The 23,135-nt window shown below is 38.4% G+C and overlaps 1 protein-coding gene across 2 annotated transcripts in view; it reads right to left on the bottom strand.

Moving 5' to 3' along the window:
- COL14A1 (collagen type XIV alpha 1 chain) overlaps window positions 1–23,135 on the bottom strand; it is a gene marked incomplete at its 3' end in the record, with an annotated part of 1,869,522 nt that overhangs the window by 1,364,628 nt on the left and 481,759 nt on the right. For both annotated transcript variants that reach the window (XM_044066920.1, XM_044066919.1), the window contains 1 exon segment: window positions 16,382–16,543. In XM_044066920.1, coding sequence (XP_043922855.1) covers window positions 16,382–16,543 — 162 coding nt within the window.

The raw sequence follows: 23,135 nt of genomic DNA, 5'->3' as shown, positions 1-23,135 counted from the left end.
ATATACATGAATAAAGTATAATTATATTATTAAATAGTAACTTAAACAGCATCATATATATTGGACTGAATGTACAACAATGTGCATACATATAATTTTAAATCTACTTTTGAATATTTTACTAATGACTCTGTTAGGTTATGTAGCCATACTATTCTTCTAAGCTATAGATGTAACATAGCAAAACAGCATGAAAAGACAAGGCTTTTAAAGTAAACATTTTGAACATCTAATTAAAACAGAAACAAGCAAGCTAAATGCAGTAAATCTAAGGGCTTAAATATATACATGTAGATTCAGCTAATCATATTAAAGATAGTTATTTCAAACCTTTCAAATAAGTAAAGGCTTTCTTAAACATAAACTACTAATCATAAATATCACATCCAGCCTCTGAGAAGAAAGAGAGCAGAGAATAGAAAGAACATGAAACTTTCATATGAACAGGTATACTTTGTAACATTTGTCAAATTAAACACTTCAGTATAATATAAAATATTGTATGAAAAAATATTCTGAATAGGAAAATATGTTCATTTATTTACACATCCTTTAGAATTTTAATATATAAAACTAACCTGTTCATTTGTTTCCAGAAACATTTTCACTCTGCTTTATGAAAGTAGCAGCTTGCTTTGAAGTCATGCAGACACACTAAAAGTCACTGAATATATTATGTGACATGAATCTGTTTAAATTTAAAAAGCAACCTTCATTTATGAAGAGAAAACACTTTGAATAATAGCCAGATCTATTAAAAAGTTAGTGCTATTGAATACTTGTTGAAAACAAGCAGACTTGTGTATTTGAAACTGTCCTTCTTTCCTCACAAATGATGACATCACCATCCATCTCAGAGAGACTGTAGTGCATGTTCATGCAGAGCATCAGCTGGAACTCTGAGGGGAAGATTTTCTTGCTAGAATGTTGAGTTGGAATGTTTTTCCCTCCAAAAATCATTTAGCTTACACAGAAGGCTGTAACTCAAAAGCTTGTAGTAAAATTAACATATTATCTATTTACACAGCAAGCATATGTGAGAGAAAGAGAAAAAAGTAAATACAGCAATTTAAATGCTTCTATTAATCCACACAAATCTAACAAGCATATATCCTGTCACTGCACACTGTCACACCAAATCCATCATGTGTAAATTACATGACAAGTTCTTAAGGTAATATAATTATGTCACACCAGAATTACAAATCATGTAACACAAATACTGTCAGATTAAAGAAAAAAAAAAGATCAAACCTTATTGTAGTTCTTTAACAGTAGAATATTAAGATACAGTGTCAGGAAGCGTTTTAAATGTTTTAAGAAAAATGTCTTTTGCATCTTTAGGATCTGAACATACAAATCTTTTGTCATTAGCTGTGAAAGACAAGGTATTAGGATATGCCATTCGAAATCTAATCCCTCTTTTTATCAAGTCAGCACAATAGGGGCTAGTTTTTGTCTATTTAATTTGATCTGTGCAGGAAGATCTTGGGAAAATGATAGTTTGTGAGACTTCCATATGAATTGTTTCTTTGTTTTAGCAGTTTCTAGGATCTGGAAAGTGTCTTGAAAGTTTAGTAACTTAGTATAAATTAACCTTGGTGTGGAAGAATCTTGCTTTGTACGCAGTGCTCTGTGTGCTCTCTACAATTATAGATTTTGAAGAAGCTTCACAATTTAACAGTGTTTCAAAGATATTTTTAGTCACAGATAAGTTTTATTGTCATAAGATTCAGGTAAACCACGAATAATGATGTTATTTCTTCGACTCCTGGCTTCCAGATCCAATATTTTAGCTTGTAAATCTGAAACAGTTTTATCTCTAGATTTAAAGTCACTTTCCAATAAGTCTGTTTTAACCTCCAAAGCTAAGATTTTATTTTCAATAGTAACAATACTATCGTTTATTTGCTTTAAAGATTTACTAAAGTCTGCAAACTGTTCTGAAAAGTTTTGTATAGCACTTTGGATTGGTTTTAATGCTATTTTTAGTTCTTCTAAAAGGAAATTTGAGCCATTTAAATCTTTATTACTTACATTAAAAGTTTCTGTAGGTTGTCTAGATGATTTCAGTCTTTTGAACCTGAATCTTTTCAGGAGAGAGCATTGAAGTATATTTGGCCTTTGTAGGCTGAGTCTCCATGGAGTCAGATTTTGTAGCCATGCCCAGAAATGGAATGCAGTTAACAGGATACCAGGAACCAGGAACAGACTGGAGCAGTAGGAGTCCCAGCAGCAGAGAGACCAAAAATGTTCTGAGGTAAAATAAATCCCAGGATAATAAGTCCAGAAGAAAAAATAATCCAAATGCGTAGAAAAAGATTTATAAAATCTTTTAGTATAAAAATTTGAGGAAAAAGGTTGATGTAAAGTTGTAAAAAAAAACAAAAGTTAAATAGCTGTGAGGAGCTCAGAGAGTAAGGACTAGACTAGTCGGCGGCCATCTTGGAATCTGAATTGCATGTGTTTTGCTTTCCACAAATCCGCTAGTATTGTGGATTGTTAACATCTGGCAAAGACTGTTTTATCTGTCGCAGTCACTCTCAATCAACTAAGAATGAGAAAGACAGAAAGAAATAAAGGGAAGGCAAAGTGGAAGAGGCAAAGTGGGAGAGGGGGTTCTTCAAAGTAATGTAGTGTAATTGGTATATATTGACAGCGAGTAAGGGATTCACGTTGTTTTCAGCAAACTTTAGTGAAGACTGTTCTGCGCTTAATGTTTAGGAGTCAGGACTGGATCATATTCACTTACTGTTGTGAGCAGCCACCTTTTCTTACAGTGTGCTTTAAGTATATAATTCGTGTAATGGTCTGGAAAAGTTTATGTTGTCTTAAATATGTCTGAGCCGACATGCATTTTTTTATTATAAGACTTTAATTCAATGTATGTTAATGTTGTGCATGCATCCAGTTTAATAGTTTGATTTTGGCTGTTTGGTATTTTTGTAACAATTTTTTAGAGAGGCATGGTAATTTTGACAGTGGTATGCGGACTTATTTATGGATGAATTGTTACTTTCACTTTAATGTATCTTAGTGGGTAGATCTTGAATAATTTTACTTTCTTGTTTAACTAATTTGTTTCTTTAATGTGTTGGTGGGGTATTCCTGTGTAGCCCAGAATAGCCTTATACAATTTCAAATGTTCATGCATTGAGTTTTACACTTTTGGCTCTGCCTCTATTCTGTAAAGTAAGACAGCATTTCAGAATACGTGTGTACTATAAAGGACTCACCAGTTACAATCCTTGCACTTTTCTGAGCAAAGCAACAGAGGAAGGCGTGATCTGCCCACTTATGGGGCATTCAGACTTTTGGGATGGAAGATAAGTCTACATTTATCTGCTATAAGGAAACAGTTTATGTTGTTTCTATCGCGAAATGTTTGTTTTCTTTTCAAATTACCGAAAGCACGTTCTAATATCAGCAATGAGACTGGTAAACTGTAATGTGTAATGTAAATGACTGTTTGATTTCTTGATGTATTTATTATATTTGTTGGCCAGTAATGTCAATCTGAGAAGTAAGATTGACATAATGGTTAAGATATTTGCCTTACAGACAGAAGGAAGAGGGTTTGATTTTCACATGGTTTAATTGGCTAGGCTTAAAATGGCCCACAAGGGCAGCTAGCCTAGTACTAACCTATGTATTGACATGCGGTGTAGGGATTTATCTTGATGAATTGGGTGGGGGAGGACGCTTAACTTCCCCTTTCATGAAGTGTCTTGTCTATTGTTCAGGATATGTTTAACTTTAAGGTCATTTTTTGTCTGGTGATAAAATGTAAAAAAGAATGCAGACATGCAAGTTGCCTTAGTATCTTCCTCCCATCCTAGACTTTTCATTGCAGCATCACCCATCCAGTAGAGTTAGCTGATTTTGAAAGAAACTGTGGTTCACAAATGACATATCACCAGGACTGGGTGGTAATTGTGAGGCTGTAGTAGCCATTTAAGAGGAGGTTGGGGGAGGCAGAGGCTGTGTTTTTGGGAGATGAGATCAGCAGTTAACAATATTTAATCATGTTAATCTAGACAGTAGGTTGTAGTAGGTGTTTTGTTTTTTATGTCTTATCCTTGGTTGAACTGTGCTGTACAGGAAGCAGCAGTTGCTTGATCTATGTAGATGAGATGCTTTGATCCTGCACAGGCACTCAGGCAGCAACAAGTTGAGCCATGGCCAGGAAGCAGCAGCTGACTTGTAATAAGTGAGATGAACATTGCGGAGGGCAGCTGCAGTTGGCTGCGTATACTGAACAGCGCGAGCCCTATAGCTGCACTGCACTTGGCAAGCTGAAATCTTCAGTTATCTGGCTAAAGCCTTAAATTGTAATATTTTGTCTATTCCTCAATTTGTGTTTAAAAGTTGGTATCCCACAATTCCACCAGAGTGGGTGGAGTTACATAATTATGTATGCAAATGTTATGTTAATCACCGTACAGATTTGTACCTATTGTTCATGGGTCTTGTCCAGATTTTTGATGTTTCTAGGTTGAGAGGTATGCTGGGCATATTGACAGTCTGTGGGACTCCTACCACAGGAGTACCTCACATGCAAAAGTTGTAGGTGCATCTATCTTCAAACCATGAACACCATCAACCATGCTATTGTACTTAGTCCACTGAGCCACACCAGCCACCAGAACATGAGGTTTACTTCCTTACACTATCAACAGCAGACAGACATAACACTTTGACCCCTGCATATTGTGGAAATTAGAATATGTAGCCAGGTTGTTTGGGACAGCCCTGGGATTGTGTGGTGTGCTGATATATCCATGCAAACATACTGTTACAACTGTTGTGTGGTAACACTGATGTGTTGGGGTAGGGGACTCTAGCACTGACAGTCATGTGTCTGTCCTATAACCCTGTTGTTTGGTATTTCCCTTGCATACTGCAGTGGGTTTTGCTGCCTTGAGGCCTACTGCATATTATGGGCCAGTCAGTATTGGCCAGAGTACCTGTTGTCCCACATAGCTGTTAGTTCTCTGCAAGTAGCCCAGTAGCCCATTCTATTCCTTTACATACATGCAGCAGGTCCATACATATGCTACCATAGTGTAGTACCCCATACATTTGTTGTAAAGGAGAGTGACGTACCTTATGAATGCAGCAGTTGAGATACCTGTGTTGCAGGGCTAACTCTGTCTGATGCACGCGGTACACAGCCAATACATGGTGAGATACAGGTTGTGTTGTGTGGCCAGCATCCTTTTTACTATATATGCGAGTCAAAGTAAGGTGTCAGTCCCTAGGACCCTAGGTTTTCAGTGCATGAGCTATGCATTGCCTCTTTGCCAAGGCCAGGGCATACTGAGCACTCCTAAGTCTGCCTACAGGGCCAGCCTCAGGGGGCTCCTCCTCCAAGTCCCCTTGTGGGTGTGGCTGTGGGGATCTTGGCAGTGGTGGGGGGCTGTGTGTCCTTTCCCTGTTCTGATCCTGTTGCAGATGTTTCTGCAGAATCATATTGTATAGCATGGTACATACTGTGAACATCTGTGCACATGTGGCTGGAGAGTACTGCAGGGCTCCACCAGATATATCAAGGCACCAGAACCATGACTTGAGTAGCCCAAACACATGCTCATGATGCTCCTAGTTTGTGGTTGTGGCTCATTATGGCATTCTTCAGTAGGTGTGTGTGCATTTCTGATGGGTGTCATCATCCACGGTTCCAGTACATAGCCAGCATCCCCCAGTAGATGGGCATACGGTATATCCCCCCGGCAAACATCTGGTGCAGCTGTGATGCTTGCCAGATATGGGAGTTATAATAACTGCCAGGGCTGCCAGCACACACTTTCCTGATAAAGCCCTGGGCATTGCACACAACCTGGCAGTTGATGGAGTGATACCCCTTGCAATTGACATAGACTCTAGCCTCCTCACCAGGCGGTGCTTTGATGTGGACATGAGTGCAGTCTATGGCACCCAGTACCTCAGGGTAGTGTGCTACGTGGTGAAGAGATGCATACTGCTGGCCCTCTCCTCAGCAGTGAGGGGTAAATAAATGTGCTCACTGGCATGTGTTTGCATGACAGCCAGGAACTGGTGGAGTACCCTGGATGCTGACACCTATGAGACCCCCACCATGTCCCCAGTTACTCTTTGAAAAATACCTGTAGCTAGTATTCTAAGGGCTACACATACCTTTGTTTCCACTGTGATGGGTTCCCCTCTATTGGCTCTAGGTTTGAGTTGAGGGCGGCAGAGCTCGGTGAGTTCTTGTAGTATGTCCCTGTCCACTCTGTAGCACTCTACAATCTCCAGCTCATGTAGCTCCTGGAAGGTTACCCTGGGCCTGAACACTCTTCTCCTTCTCAGTCTAGGCCTATTGTCAGCAGAAGCATCAGCACTGACCTCAGCATCTAGCACATACAGATGTAGCAGAGCAGCAGCAGCCCCTAGTATACGGTCAGTTAAAATTCCCAGGTCTGTACTTCAATGGTGCAGAGTATGAGGGAGAAATTAGACTGTAGGGTGTACGCAAAATTTACAGTGGTTTGCTGCAGATGCAGCCTGTGTGATTGGTTAACTATGGCGCATTCCACCTGCCAGGTACATCATTGAGGGGTTTGAATGGCCCAGTGTAAGTGGAACAGGGGTTATCAGTAATTTATACATGATTGGCTTTCACTGGCAATTTCCTTTTTTATTTATTTATTTATTTATTTTAACTCCCTTCCCTGCTAAGCACTGTGGTGTGGCACTCAAACCTGCACCTTTGGTATAAACAATGCACAGCAGTCAATAGATACACCCCTATGGACAGGCATGCTCAGCACAGCTCAAACCAGCTAAAACACATGCGCTGCAGCAAAACAAAGCTTAGCAGCACTGGACACCTGCTCAGCTCAGCTCAGCATTACACAAACAGGTGATGCTGAGCTCCAATTTACTTAAACATATAGTGACATACCCCATTTTGATATCAGATAGCTCTTCTGTGGACACCAACACAGTTCTGGGCCTACATGTATTTTATCTGCGGACACAGTAGTCCATTTTTGCTATTCAGTAACCCTAGCTCATTTGCATGCAGATCCATGCACACAACCTGGATACTACACTATTCCAGGGCTTGCCTCCTTCGTAACCACTGAAATCTACAATTGGACATACTCCATGCACGGCTCTATAATGCATTATTCTCACATATTTCTTATTTTTAGTTTTTAAACTTTTTAATTGTTTTTTTGCATAACAGCACTTTTGCACACTGCTGCATGACACGCAAATGTAATATGTGTATTAAAAAATTATATTACATTAGTTTGCATTATTTTTGGACACACAGGGCATAGTTTTGCACATATCTGTGCCTATGATGCAATTTCTGACATTCTAAATGGGCTTTTACAGCTCCTGTTCAATTTTTACTTTCTTGTACATGGAAAGTTTTTGTGTACACTTTGGACACCAAAACAGGGTCTGCAGGACTGTCTCTCTGCTTGCTGGATCACTCCAGCACCCTTATCTGCATGCAATTAATCTGCTTATGATATGATTTGCATGCCACGGACACTTTCGTGTCTGCACACTCGTGCACGGCCCACTGCTCTCTTTACTGGATCACACTTCTGCTTACTCTGGTGTAAGCTCTGTGCCACTATGCCTACATGGAAAATCACTCCATGTAGGCTTTATTGAATTCCCCCCAAAGTGTTTTCATGTTAAGTTGATTGTGGTATACTGCCACAGAAAATTTTCTTCACACCACTGTTCACTCGTTCACATACTATATAAAGGATGGAAAAACATTTAGTAAAATATGAAATCACATCAGCGTGGTAACCCCAGTCAGACTATCTAGGGGTATATCAGATTAGAAAATAACCATGAAGTGTGTTACCAGTGTCTTTAACTGTGCAAAAAAGATTAAGGTATGATGTAATACATCTTTTTCACACTTTGGGAAACTAATTTTCTGAAATTCATATATGCATAGCTGGATCTCCTTAGTCAAGTGTTGCAATGCATTTTCCTTCAGGTTGGTGCTTACATTTTGGGAAGTGTTTTAATTAAAAGAAATCTTCATAAGCTTTTTTATTAAACCACAGTCATGTTTTGGTTAGTAAGCACCTCATTGGTGCTTTTGAGATTTTTTTAAAGTTGTTTCAGGTTTCAACTTTCTGTTACTTAATAAGTTAAATTGTGAATGTTTCTGCCATTTCACACTGAGTTAATTGGAGGAAGGGCACTGAGCAAACCCTGATCTGTAATATATAACATGAAGTATCCTGTTTTTTTGCTCATTTTTACGAGTTAGTTATAGCACTTTTATTGTCTGCTGCATACTTTTCTAGCTAGTTTTACTGTGTGTGAGGTATTAACTGGAATTTTTTTTACATTTGTTAAGCACCTGTTTGGGTTTGTTTGTTCTGATTTCCTGCCAAGGAGTGTATCATATAACTTATTTGTTTGCAGTTAAAAACATTCTTTAGAGTATCCTTGCTCCTGTATCTGTTTAAAACATCCATTTAAAGGCTCACTGCTGCTTTTTTGCTGTAATAAACATATCTGCAGTTTTTTCTACCTAAGTAGTGTGGGTAGTTGTAGCATTGTCCATATTCAGGCTTGTGTTTTGGGCCTAGTTGTTTGTTTGTAGAGGCTGTGTGTGTCTGAGCAAATGTTCCAGGCCATCTTAGTTTAGCCAAATCCATTCTTGCATTTCAGTGAGAGGGGGTGTTTATGGTCATTGGCTGATTGGGGTTACCTGGACTATGGCATGGAGTAAGCACCTCATTGGTTCTTTCAAGATTTTTTTAAAGTTATTTCAGGTTTCAACTTTCTGTAACTTAAGAGGTTAACTTGTGAGTGTTTCTGCCATTTCACACTGAGCTAATCGGAGGAAGGGCACTGAGCAAACCCAAATTTTACTTATCTTATGATACTTGGTGGCTTTGCAGTTGCCCGCCCCAACTATAAATGTGATCTGACACTCCTCCCAGTTTATTGTCATTACCTTATTCTACACCTAATACAGGGAGAACATTTGAGAAGGCCAATCTACTTAGTTCTTAACCTTGAGTTATTTTCTGCTCCTCCTTACTCCCTTTCCACTTTACAAAAAAAAAAAAAACTCTAAGCTTGTTTCCTGCCTTTCCTGTAAGTAATCTAGTACAGATACAGATTTTCTGTATCCAAGACCGTTTGCAAGCTTCTGAGCCCCCGCTGCTTAGCTAAGATTAAACTATTTTTGATGCCATAAAGTCTGCTCTTCAAATTTTTTCTTAGAACTAGCCAGTTTTTTAGTTTTAACACTCAAATCTGTTTCCTTGAGCTCAGCACTTGTTCAGAACTCATTGTAAGCACTAAATAAGCTACAAATTATTACAAAACTCAACTTTCCTCACTTGTCTAGAGGAAAACAGGTTTTAGAACTTAATAAAACTTGTCTAGAGGAAAACAGGTTTTAGAACTTAATAAATAAGCACCTATCCAGGCATGTCTAAGGGTCAGCTCCCGGTGTTTCCTCCTGTCTACCTGATGAATCTGCTTAAAGCAAAGAAAAAATGTAGAACTCCATACCGTCAAATACTTTAATAAAAAACAAAGCTTTTGGATAGAAATATCCTTCTTCAGTGTCTTACATGCAGCAATTGCCTCATGTACACAGAAAACTCTTTCCTCCTATCACCCAACACTACAATCTGTGAGAGATGCACTTATATAGCCAAACTGGAAGCAAAGCTCTCTTCACCCAAGACTGAACTAGACAGTCAAGAAGAGAGGATAAACACTTGCACCACAGCACACTTATCACATAGTCCCTCAAAACCTACAGCACCAAAGCACACACATAGAAACACAAAACACACACCTAAATTCATAGAGGCTCTCAATAAAAATCTGCCCAAGCAACAGGGACCTCCAGTGCAGAAACACAAGCAACCTCCACCCCCCAACACAACCCAAATGACACATAGCCCACAAACTCTGTGTGCCACTCAACCACAGCCCATAAGGCATAACAACATACCCAACACTTTAGTTATAGTTGACTCTATAGTCAGGCACACTGATGTTCCAATCAGCAGGCTAAACAAGGAGAAAGTTACTGTCAGCTGCCTGTCGGGTGCCAGGATCCATCACATAATGCACACACTCAGGTCACTCCACAACAAGTACAAATATGACTCTGTCATTATCCATGTTGGTGTGAATGACCTGAGACGTACCTCCCTGGGCTACATGAAAAGTCAGGTATGACCCTAGCCCTGAGTAGCATCCTGCCATCACCCAGAATGATACCACAGTACAAGGACAAAATGATTGATTTCAACAATTGGCTAAGCTACTGGTGTCATTCTAAGGGGATCCAGTATCTGTCTGCCTGGGATGACATGATCAACAGACCACAATGCTTTGACAGAGATTGCCTGCACCTGTCGCCCTTGGGATTCTGGATACTGGCTAAGGCTCTTGCCACCCATATAGTGCCTTTTTTAGGCAAGGTTCAAATGACAAACTCACCACTGTAACAGGTACAAGCAAGCAAAATCTGAGGGTAATGCTACTCAGTACTAGAAGTCTAAACCACAAAATGCACTCACTTGAGGCACTCCTTAAAATGGAGAACATTGACATCTGTGCAGTGTCAGAGACCTGGTTCAAGGCTCCAGAGAGATCCCCTGCATTACCAGGCTATAATTCATACCACACCTTTCGGCCACCTAACCTGGACTGAAACACTAAAGGCAGAGGTGTGTCCATATTCATTAAGGATATCCACACCTCCAGGCTAGTTGCTCAGCATAATGCATCTGAGATTATCCAAATGTAACTAACTCTGGGCAAGACCACAATCCAAATTGTGGCTTGCTACAGATCCCCCACCATGCCCCAGGATTCCCACTCCTCATTTCTTGATACACTGGAAAATATTAGGGTACAACCTAACACCCTAATAATGGGTGATTTCAACTACCCCACCATTAACTGGGAAAACTACTCATGTACCAACTGTTTTGCTCAACATTTTCTGGAATTCATAAATTCCAATGCCTTGGATCAACTTATCCACACCCCCACCAGGGGCAGCAATATCCTAGACCTGGTCATTACCAACATGGGCAACCAGTGTTCCACACCAGAGGTCAATTCCTCATTGGTCAGATCCGAATACAAGCTAATGACCCTAGACATCCACATCCCACTCCCACCCACATTAGAGAAACTACCGTAAAAAAAATTCTCCAAAGCCAACTTCATGCTTCTTAAGACAGAAGTGGCAAACTTCACGACATCTATGCAGATGGACAATAGAGGTACAACTGCTGAATCCTACAGAAATGCACTTTATAAGCACTTACATGAGTGCATGGATTGCGCAATTCCTAACAGAACCAAGATGCTATCCTCCAAAAACAGGAAGCCAATCTGGTGGTCCCCTGCCATAAACAAACTCTACAACAAAAGAAAGAAACTGTTGCAAAAAAGAGTAAAATCCCATGATTGGAAGAACTCCCTGGTCAGCCTCAGTAAAAAGCTGAGATCCCTCATAAAATCCTCCAAAGCTAGTTATGAAAACAAAATCACCACTGATTCTAATGACAACCACAAAGTATTCTATAGCTATGTCAAGAATCTCAATGGCAACACTCAGATCTGCCTTGAGTTACAGCACAATGACACTAAACATACAGAACCAACTGATATTGCCAACATCCTGGCAGATAGGTTCAGTGCTAACTTTACTCCCCCCTCTCACCTCCTAAAGGACCCATATCTATACCAGAAGAATGCAAAGTTCCTGTAATCATGGCTGCAGAGGTAAAAACCACACTCTCCAAAGCCAGGAACACAGCATCCATGGGACCAGACAACATCCCAGGCTGCATTCTTCATGAACTACAAAACAAACTGGCACCCCACCTAAGTACCATGTTCAATCATAGCCTCACCTCAGGCTTTGTGCCCACTGAATGGTGCACACTGATGGTTATCCCACTCCACAAAGGGGGAGCCACCATGGACCCCATGAACTACTGCCCTGTTAGCCTGACGAGCCTGGTCTGCAAGGCTATGGAATGTATCATCATGGAACTTATAAACAATGACATTAGTAATCTCCAAACTCTGGACCCCACCCAGTTTGTGTTTGTAAAAGGCAGATCATGTCTTCTAAACCTGATAAACTTCTTTGAAGCGGTGACCAAATCCGTAGATGAGGGTAAGGTGGTTCACACAGCCTATCTAGATCTCCCCAAGGCTTTCAACATCATCCCCCACTCTGGAATTATAGATAAACTCACTAAACTAGGTATAAATCCCTATGTCACAAGATGGGTTGCCAACTGACTCACTGATAGAACCCACACTGTGAAAGTAAAAGGCTCCAAATCCAACTTCAGACCAGTGACAAGTGGAGTACCACAGGGTTCAGTCCTGGGTACTCTCCTGTTTGGTATCTACTTCTCAGAAGTACAGGCTAACACAGAAGGCCTTTGGCTAACGAAGTCCGCAGATGACTGCAAACTAGGAGCCATAATCGAAACTCCTAACGATGTGGACATCCTACAAATTGGCCTCACTGAAACAGATGCCTGGTGTCAAAGCCATGGCCTCAAGCTTAATGCCAAAAAGTGCATTTGGTAAAAACTCTGCACCCATGAACTACCACATAGGTGGTAGTCTACTTAACACCGAAAGTGTGATAAGAGACCTTGGGACACAGGTGGACAGTAGTCTCTCCTTTGACAATCACATCGCCACAGTAGTCAGGAAATCCTTCTACATGGCACACCTCATCACAAAAGGTTTCTCATCCAGGAAAAAAGAGGTCATTGTTCCCCTCTACTCATCACTCATTAGACCCATTATAAGTAAAACGCCTCTTTTGGTATGTACCTCACAAGACATCTACAACAACTAGAAAGGCCGCAGAAATACCTTACAAAGAGGATTACTGGGCTCAAACAGATGCCCTATGCAGACCGTCTCAAAGAAACACCAGCTTTAATCTGTCGCATATCGCCTACTCAGAGACGATCTCTGCCTAACATACAAAGCTATGACAAGCCCAGAGCTGTTGGACATGATCCACTTAAAGAAATCCCAATCCTGCCAAGCTACACACTTTAGGGACCTAAACCTTTTCACCACAATAAACAGAACATGCTGAAGGGATAGATTCCTGCCCCAGAGACTTCCCATAATCTGGAACAAACTACCTATCTATATCAAACAAAGCTCCTCATTAGCACTCTTCAAGAAAAATCTTGATGATTGGATGGGAGATAAGAAATTCACCCCGGGGATCAGTTCTGTGGCTCTGCTCAACAAGGGCACAGGAAAATAATTTTCTTAGGTGGCGAAAGCCAGGGTACCTTTTTGGCTAGCCTTATATAGGCCCTAGGGTCAATAGCCTAGTACCTACCTATGAACCTATGAACATGGTACATCCATAGACTTTAAAGGAGCATCTCCACACACATAAGGTAATGCACTTATTAATGTCTATGGAACAACTCATATTTTCCTGCACTTTACACTCAGTGAAGTTAGCATATGAAAAATACAAACTTTGTAAATATTTTTTTTAAATATATATAAAAATGCTTGCTGCTGATACAGACAATAACATTGCTTGGCAGTTTATACACCACATGCTGTGTTGCAAAGGTAAGTCTTGGAACAATTTTAAAATCACTTTAAGGTTAAACTTATATTTTTGCAGCAAGGAAAAAAAACGATTAAGGTATATAAGATAAAGGACTGATGTCACATCCAATACTGATTCACCAACTTGCAACTGCTATTTCATGAAACAGTCCAGGTCACCACCCTCTCTGAATAGGAAAAAGTGGGCACTGAAACAGTAAAGAATGAATGGATGAATGTCAGACACTCTGTAGTCCTAAATGGACATTATGACATTAAATACATGAGGAGTACACAGTTAATACACTGAAAGGTCATAAAAGGTTGCTCACTAGAAGATATATAATAAGCCAACAAGGAGCAAATACAAAAAGTAGCTCAACTCTCCTTCATACAGTGGCAAGTATACTGTATACTGCATTACATCTTATAGGATAATATATTGTTGTGCACAAAAAAAAAATATATATATATATATATATATATATATATATATATATATATATGGATCTATGTATAAGATCAAAAGCTTATAGGACTGAAAACCAAAACATATAAAACTCAAAATATTGAAAGCATTTTTAATGCAGGTGGCCCGCCACCCTGCACCCTCAATATGGGGGGCTGCAACCCCCACACCCCTTGCTAATTATATATATATATACCAACTCTGAGATCGCACAACAGTGGAGAAGGGGCAAATTCCCATGTTTGATACTTTGAGTTTTAGATAATTTGGTTTTCAGTCTTTTGAGCTTTTGATCTTATGACATAGAGCCATACAAATACATGATACCGGATTTCTAATGCTGAAGATTACAGCAAAAATAAACAAACATGGAAAATCACAACTCAGATCGTATTTCTAGATCTCACAAAGGCCTTTGACATGGTATCTCATGAGCTACTACTCTCTACTCTCCCCAACCTCTCCTTCTCATAATCAGACTGCAACTGGTTCCACAGCCATCTACACGGATGCCAGCAATCAGTAATCTGGGATGGTAACCTATCACCTCACCTCCCAGTTACTCTTGGAGTTCCCCAAGGGTTTATCCTTGGCCTTCTGCTATTCTCACTTTTCACTAAGAACCTACATACTGCCACCACACAAGCGTCTCTTATACAGTACGCATATGGCTCTCCTCTCATCTGCTCTGCCCCCACTCTACCATAACTACAACAAATTACACAGGAATCATTCTCTTCTGTAGAAAGCTGGTTATCCAATGCTCAGCTCTTACTCAACCCAAGTAAGACAAAACTTCTCCTGTTCCAACCTTCCAAAGCCACCCAAAACACCCCCCACTTCATCATTCTCACCAAAGACAATACCATCATCTCTCCATCAGAACACACAAAATTACTCGGTGTGGAAATAGACAACAAACTTAGATTTGACACCCACATATCTCTCATAATAACAAAAGTTCACAGGAAACTTGGTGCATTATATCGAAGCTGCCAATTCCTAACCAAGGCAGCTAGAATCTCCATAGCCAATTCCTAGCTAATCTCCACCCTACTCTATGCATCCCCCATACTTATCAACTTTAGACAGACAGACCTACACAAGCTGGATGCTTGTTACAACAAAATTGCTAAATTTGCCACTGGAACCTCCTACCACAGCCATCATTGTATCTCCCTTAAATAACTAAACTGGCTAGAACTCCCACAACTCCTTCACTTTAATCAACTCACCCTCACTCATAAACTTATTAACCACCCCCATAACATCCCTTCCCTTCAAACCCTTCTCCAACCCTATAACTCCACTAGGCCCCTAAGATCAAGCAACAAAAATCAACTCACTGTTATCAAACTCAAAAACATAGCAAGAGAAGCCATATTTTCATGTACCATATCTAAACTTTGGAACAATCTTCCACCCTCTATAACTACTCTACCTTCCAGCAGCCTTTTCAAGTCTGCGTTCAAATTCCACTTAAATTTGCACTGGCTTTGTCCTTGTTCTAATCCAGACTAACACTCCCACCCTTACCTTCCCCCCACGTAGACTCTTAACCCAACTATACTACCGCCACTACTAACCACTGTCAGAATTCGCTAGTTGTCTTTGCATACTTCAAAATCTTGTCTGACAACTTTGTTACTAATATTATAAATGACAAGAAACTATCTTAACTTGCAACATTTACTGTATATACTGTTGATAATCAATATCTTGTTATTGTATTAAAGCCAACAACCTGTAATGTTGTTTACTATTGCTGCAACTTTGTATCTCTATTTATCATGTACATGATGTGGAAGTTTTCTCCCCAGGCAACCGCTGAAAAAGGACCTGCGTCCAGTCGGAATTTCCTGGTAAACAAATGTAAATAAATAATAAAATAAATAAATAAAAATCAATGTGAATAAATTGGAACCTTAGCATGATTACAAACACATCTTATAAGAACACCTATAATAAAATCAGGGGTCTATATCATGGCATCGAAAAGGATGTTAACTGAATGGCTTAAAAATCGAAAATGCCATTCATTGAAGTCGCTTTTGTGGGGGGCTGCTTCCCCCAAACCCCTTGCTAATTATATATACCAACTCCAAGATCACACTACAGTGAGGAAACGGCAAATTTTCCGATTTCACTGTACTGCAATCTCATAATACACATCTTGACGAATGGCATCTTCAATATTAAAGCCGTTCAACTAATGTCTTTTTTTACATACAACTGAAAACTGCAGCTTACATTTCATTGTTCTGCATACTAATGGAAAAATATAACACTGAACATTTTTACCTTGGATTTCTTTTTCCTGTTCTTCAACTCTAGTGCATACAGTCTTCGTTAAGCCTTCTACGATGGAATTCATGATACTAAAATCAGCAACATTGTAGACATGGCTTTCATCAGGGTCTGAGGCAATTTCCTTGAGTTCGTTTAAGTCTGCATTTTTCACACCTAATTTTTAAAAACAATAATCACTTAAACAAGATGGACTGATTTATAAAACATGATGAAGAAACAAGGATATGCTGCTGTCTAGTCATACAGTGAAGGAAAACAAAATTTAATGAAAATATAGATAGGTATCAACTCAGCTATTTGTTTAAAATCACAGATGCGGCATACTAAGAAGGTTGTAGCTAGTGCAAGACCATAATGAAAATGCTTATTCATGTATGCTGGTCTTCTCATCAAAGGACTTTGATGAAAAAATATGATTTTGAAGAGCAACCTTTCAGTGATCTTACCTCTTTGTCTCCCAAGTATCACAGGCTAATTTCAATCTCTGATGTTTAAGGCTTCATTGTAACGTCAATGGGAATGTCTGCAGACTCCCAAAAGACTGACAAAAAAATCATTCTCAGTCTTCAGATAAAGATTAGTATCTCACAAATGATATACATTCTTAAACTGGTTTATATCTCAAAAACAGACTTGTTATTAAATGTCATTTCAAATGCAGAGATGTCACAAGCTTGCAGAAATATTCTTTGACTGTTAAGTCTTGGTAACCTATATTATCGGTAGTTCACCAAGTTGATGGCTTTTTTCCTGGTTCTTTGCAAGGTACAGGTATGCATTTCTGAGCAGTGTAAATACTTTATTAATAATGTATACTCTTTGTAACATACTCTACAATTCCCTGCATGCTGCACTTGTTATTTTAGCACTGATTACTGATACAATCATTTTATATATGCATACAATAGTAATAAAACAGCCTCTTGTCAGAGTCAGTGATTACATTCAATTATCAATTACTTGACATCGTAAAGCATGCAAATCAAAGTGCCACAATTAGCTTTTATATTCAGTCATAATCCCATGTTTGAGTTAACACTGGTTAAAAAAAATTAACACACATTAACAATTTAAAATCTAACTTTTGTTTAGGAATGAATTAGTGATCATATTATTTTTAAACTCTACTACAAGTCTTAACAACTGGATCAGAGACTTCAAACCTTATATTGGAGTCTACTTTATTAAACAGATATTACATTGAACCATATCAACATTTATTATTTATTTATTTGATATTTGTTTACCGAGAAAGTCTGATCAGGTGGGTGCCCATTTTCAGTGGAGGCCCGGGAAAAAAGCTCCAGAGAGAATTAACATATTACATTAGCTTATTAAAGAGCAACAATGAGCATTTTCACATGTAGGAAAGAATATAAAATAATGGATAACATCATTTTTGCTTATATTAGATGAAACATACTTGTACATCCATTACAGACATTAGACATTACCAAGGAGACTATATACATGAGACAAGTGGCCTTTACAATTATATGATTCGGATCAGTATGCTTCTGCTTGATAGTTAAATCATTTTTGTTTATTATAATGTATTTAGTATACATATCTTATAGTACATGGTGGAGAGAGGAGAGGAATTACAGGAGAGGGAAAGTATTTTATTTTATTTTATTTATTTTACATTTGTTGACCGGGCTAGTCTAGCTGGATACATTTCCATTTTCAGTAGAGGCTCCACATAAATTTTAAAAAAAAGTTACAATAAACAATGAAATAACATCAAGAACAAGGCACAAAAGCATAGAGGAAAGAAGAAACAAAATGCTCTAAAAGGAGGTGGACTGAAGCAGATAAGAGGAGGTAAAAGATTAGTCAGGTTTTCTTTGATTTTATGTTTAAAGAGAGGCAGAGATGTGGTAAGTGTTATATATTAGGAAGCAGATTCCAGTTCCTTCCTACAGTATTATTGAATAGAGAGTCACCGGCAGAATTATTAGTCTTTGTTATAGTAGCCATAAGTTTACTGGATGAGCGAAGGGAGTTTAGGTTATTATAAGGGATTAAAAGTTTAGAAAGAATAGGGGTTTTGTTTGGTTGGTATAAAATTTTATGGGCAATAGTGAGTTGAGGGATTAACAGAAGGTATGGACAGGGAATAAGCAAAAGGGAGAAAGAGAAGTAGGAAACTATATAGTGATAATAGTAGTGTAAGGCATAGGTATAAGGGGCAAGAAATGATCAATTGTATAAAACATAACAGCAAGATGGAGGGCAATGATGTCACAGTTACAGATTAAGGAACATTTTGATTAACATGGTGCAGAACATGAGCAGAAGCATGTATTTTTAGATACTTTTTAAGGGAGTGTATGAAGCATTTGGAGGTGCTTTTCTGCCCTTATACTGTACATGTGGGCATAGTGTTCCATATTTTAGCTATGGAGTGACAATACAGAAAATACTCTGTTGATTCAGTTGGTTTATGACCGGCGAGTTGAATTTGGTCACTTGAGCAGAGTATTTTTTAGTATAGAATTTATGGTATGGCAGGTGGCTGGGTAATGAATGATTTTATGTGTGGTGATTAGTTAAATATATTTTAGGTAGTTGGGCAGTTGTAGCCAGTTAAGTGTTCTTAATGCAGTGTAATGGTGGGTACAGCAGTGAAACTTTGATGCAAATCTGGCTATTTTATTGTAACATTGTTCATGTTTTTGAGTAAGTGAGATTTGAAGATTATAAAGATGGGGGCTCCATAAAGAAGAGAGGGCATAAGATCGCTATATGCAAGAGTGTATCTGGATAAGGAGGTGAGGCAGTTTCTAGCTCTGTAGAGTAATCCTAGCTTTTGGTATATTTTTTGATGGCATTTTGTATGTGTAAATCAAATTTAAGGTTGTTGTCTATGGTCATGCTTAATAGTTTTGTTGTATTGATTACGACTTCTATAGTGGTATTATTGAGGGAGTATATTTTAAAGTTGTGTTTTTCATGAGAGATTTTGGATAGAAAAGTAAATGTTTGGTTTTCTTTGGATTAAGCAGGAGCTGGAAGTTTTCTGATCATTTTTTAGTGGCAGTGAGGGGTTCTTGTGTAATTTGGTTGAGGTGTGTATGGTTGTTGGAAGTACATATAAGTGCCGAGTCATCAGCATACTTTATGAGAGAAGCACGTTGTGTGCAAGTATGAAGAGAATTTGCAAGGCTATTTAAGAGAAGAGGACCAAGGACTGGTACTTGTGGGATGCCACTGTTGACAGGGAGAAAAGGGGAGAGCACTGATTGCCATTTTACTGATTGATTGGCATCTATCAGAGAGATAACTCTTGAACCAGTATAGGGTGTTTGGTGTTAGACCTAAGGCTGACATTTGCTCTAGTAGTTTAGTAAGGCTGACCACATCAAAGGCCTTTGATAGGTCAAGGAATATGGCCTAGACAAGTTGACAGCTATCTCTTTTCTTTGTTTGCTGTATCTGTGAAAGCTAGAAGAGTTGTATTTGTGCTATAGGAGGGTCAAAACCATCCTGGGTTTGAGTTAGAAGTTTTTCTTGGTTGAGGTATTATAGGAATTGTTTGTGGATACATTTGTCTAAGATTTTAGAGAGGGGATAGGATAACTACTGGTCTGAAATTACTGATGTCTGTAGAAGTACTGCCTTTGTGGAGGGGAATGATATGTAATTTTTCCCATATTTTGGGGACACGGTTTTCCTGTATGGATTTATTTATGAGTATAAATATGGGGTAACATATGCTGCTTGCTGTTATTTTAAAGAATTAACTGGGTAGATTATCTGTTGAGGCAAATCAGATTTTTAGTTTGCTTAAGAGTTTTTTTTTTATACAGGCTGTAGATACTGGTCGAATTGCAAATGAGGTAATAGTTGTTTGTTGTTTGTTATCTAATGTACTATGACTAAACTGCTTTGTAGAAGATGCTATGCTGTCTACAAAGTATGTTTTAAGTTGTGTAGCAGTGTCCAGAGGTGTACTATTTTGACATGGATTGGGATTATATTTTTGCCCTGGTTGCAGTATTTTCTTGATGGTTGACCAGAATTCCTTGGGATTGGCTTTGCAATTATTTTTGGGGTTTGCTACAGTATGTTTTGGCCTGTTTACAAAGACTTTTATATTGTTGGAGGTTTTGTGGGGCATGCTCTTCAAGTTCAGATTCCAATACAGCATCTCATACATCCCATTTTCTTAATATAATGTTCCATTTCTGATCTCTAATCATTTTCAGTTTCATATTGTTAATCTCTGTAATAATATTTTACATCTCTTATTAACGGGTTTATCTTTGCTTTTTTCATTTTCTAGTATAGCTTTCTTAGCCACTATCAATACTAAAGATAGTAATGCCTGCAGTTCTTTAGTATGCTATTTTATCCAAATTCAACAAAAGAATCTCTATACTGAGGTTAAATTCTCTTTGAAGTATGAGACATAGCATATTATTCAAGTAATTTTATACTGAAGCAATTCTTTACATTCCTAGAATTCATGCTTCCAAGGGACCTTATTCTTAGCCATCACATTTCTAATCCATAGAGTTTCATCAGTGAGTGTTTTCATCGGCAGGGAGAAAGCCAGCACAGTGGATCAAAAATCAGCTGTTTGGAAAATGCCAGCTGTTTATGTTAGAGATTGTGATATAGTGGAGATTGGGGACTATGCTCTCTCCTATCTTTTGTACAGTCTCAGAGTTGGTATATATAAGGGGATCAATATTTCAATCCTTTGTGAGTCAATATTTTTTGTCTTTGAAGAGTTGCATTCAATGAATTTAGGATCTACAATTTGTACTTTCAGTGGAAATTAGGTTCCCATCTCTACTATCTGCCTTCTCTGTGTGAACATTTCTAAAGTCTAGTAGGGTGTAAAAATATTTGTGTAAAGATCTACATGTAAAAATTCAACATTTTCCTAAATTTTACTCATTTAGTTGCATATCTAGGATTGGCACATTTCCCCACTGCTAATCTACAATACCTTTAATTAATCTTCCACTCCACACTAGTTTTACCATTGTACTGTATTATCTTCTCAAATCTAATATTGCCTTGTATGTTTCACTTACTACTCTTTTTCAATCTACAATTTATGCTATAGCCTCAGTTATAAAAATTAAGTATTTGTGTTTTAACAAAATTGCATTCTAATCTCCACATATATTCTTTGAGTTCCAATATTAAACCTGTATATACAAGCTAATTTGAGTTCAATAACCCAAAAATGTATCCAGTATCATCTCATCATATTGCATCTCCTTTTCCTATCTGCTCCTAAAAATTCTGTTTCTTTGCTCTTTATTCTTCAAATACTCATGACATTTTCTCTAATGTCAGGGACTTCCAAGATGGTTGCACACTGAATAACAGTTTAACTTCAGTTGTCCCAGTGTGAAAAAAGAAACTCAGAAAATACAGCTAGTGAATTTGTCTTTTTGTGTAAATTTCAGTTACTGGCCATTAAGTGCACTCCCTGGATGCCAGCAAAGAAGAAATTTAGATAACCTGACAGGAAATCAATCATAAAACATGAGGAGAAGACACTGGCTTGGAAGAATCCTGCAGTTTTCTAGCAAAAAGCAATTCAAGCTCCAGCTTTGGTGCAATCAATGACTTCCAGTAATCTAGAGGAAAAGGTAAGTCAAATGTGCTCAGAGCTGATTAAAATACTGAAGGAGTATATCAACCCAAATAACAATGGGATGGAAAAAACTGGAAGAAGCTTTAAACAGATAGTCAGATGAGCTGATAAAAGTGCAAAAATTGGAGATCGAAATTAAGTAATGGCTGGATTAGTATGAGACTGTTCAAGAAGAGATGTTTTAGAAAATGGTAAAATTAGAGGACAGAACACATAGGGAAAACCTACTATTTTCTGCTGTGGCAGAGAAACCAGAAGGAATAGACAGTATTAATTTTATGAAAGCAAAAACAATCAACTGGACTTGTGTTCCATAGCAAGAGTTGTTAATTGAAAGGGCACATAGTGTGTATGCTCCAAACCTATCTATGAGAAAGCAGCCAAGACCTCTAATAGTACAGATGCAATCCTACCAGCAGAAAGAGTTTATCCTGACAAGAAGGCAGAGGGACAAAGTACAAAAAGTGGAGACAGCAGAGTGTTTGTGGAAAATTATTACTCACTGTACATCAGGCAGAAGAGGAGTAAATTTATTCCAGCAATTAAGAAATGCTGAGATGGAGGTGTGAGATTCAAGCTACTATATCCAGCTATCTTCAGAATATTTTTTCCTGGAGGGTCAAAGTCATTTTTTGATGTAGAACATGCTAAGAAGGAAATACAAAAGTTTGTCCAACAAAAAGTGAGCTGTCCATCAGAAATTATTCTATTTTTCCTGGAGAGTTGAAGTCATTTTTTGATGCAGAACATGCTAAGAAGGAAATACAAGTTTATCCAACAAAAATTGAGCTATCCAACAGAAAGGGATTCTACTTCTAATTCTTCTGATAATAAAGCTCATAGAGATAATATGCCAGTGAAACCTTTGTCTATGTTCTAATGGAAAATGATTGAATGTGCCTCTCACCAAGCTGGATAAGGAGAAAGTCATTTAGTTGTCTGTCAATGGCCAGAATCTGCCATATCACACATGCACTCAGGCCTCTCAACAACAGCTACTGTTATGACTCTGTCATGGTCCATGTTGGTGTGAATGACTTGAGATGTACCTCCCTGGATAATATGAAGAGAGACATGATTGAACTCAATGAATATGTGTCCCAGGCAGGTAAGACCCTAGCCTTA

The sequence above is a fragment of the Protopterus annectens genome, chromosome 3.part1 (assembly GCF_019279795.1).
Source record: "Protopterus annectens isolate FY-2018-M chromosome 3.part1, PAN1.0, whole genome shotgun sequence".
NCBI lineage: Eukaryota > Metazoa > Chordata > Ceratodontiformes > Protopteridae > Protopterus > Protopterus annectens.
Note: the sequence above shows the minus strand (reverse complement) of the source record. Positions and strands in the feature narration are given on the sequence as shown.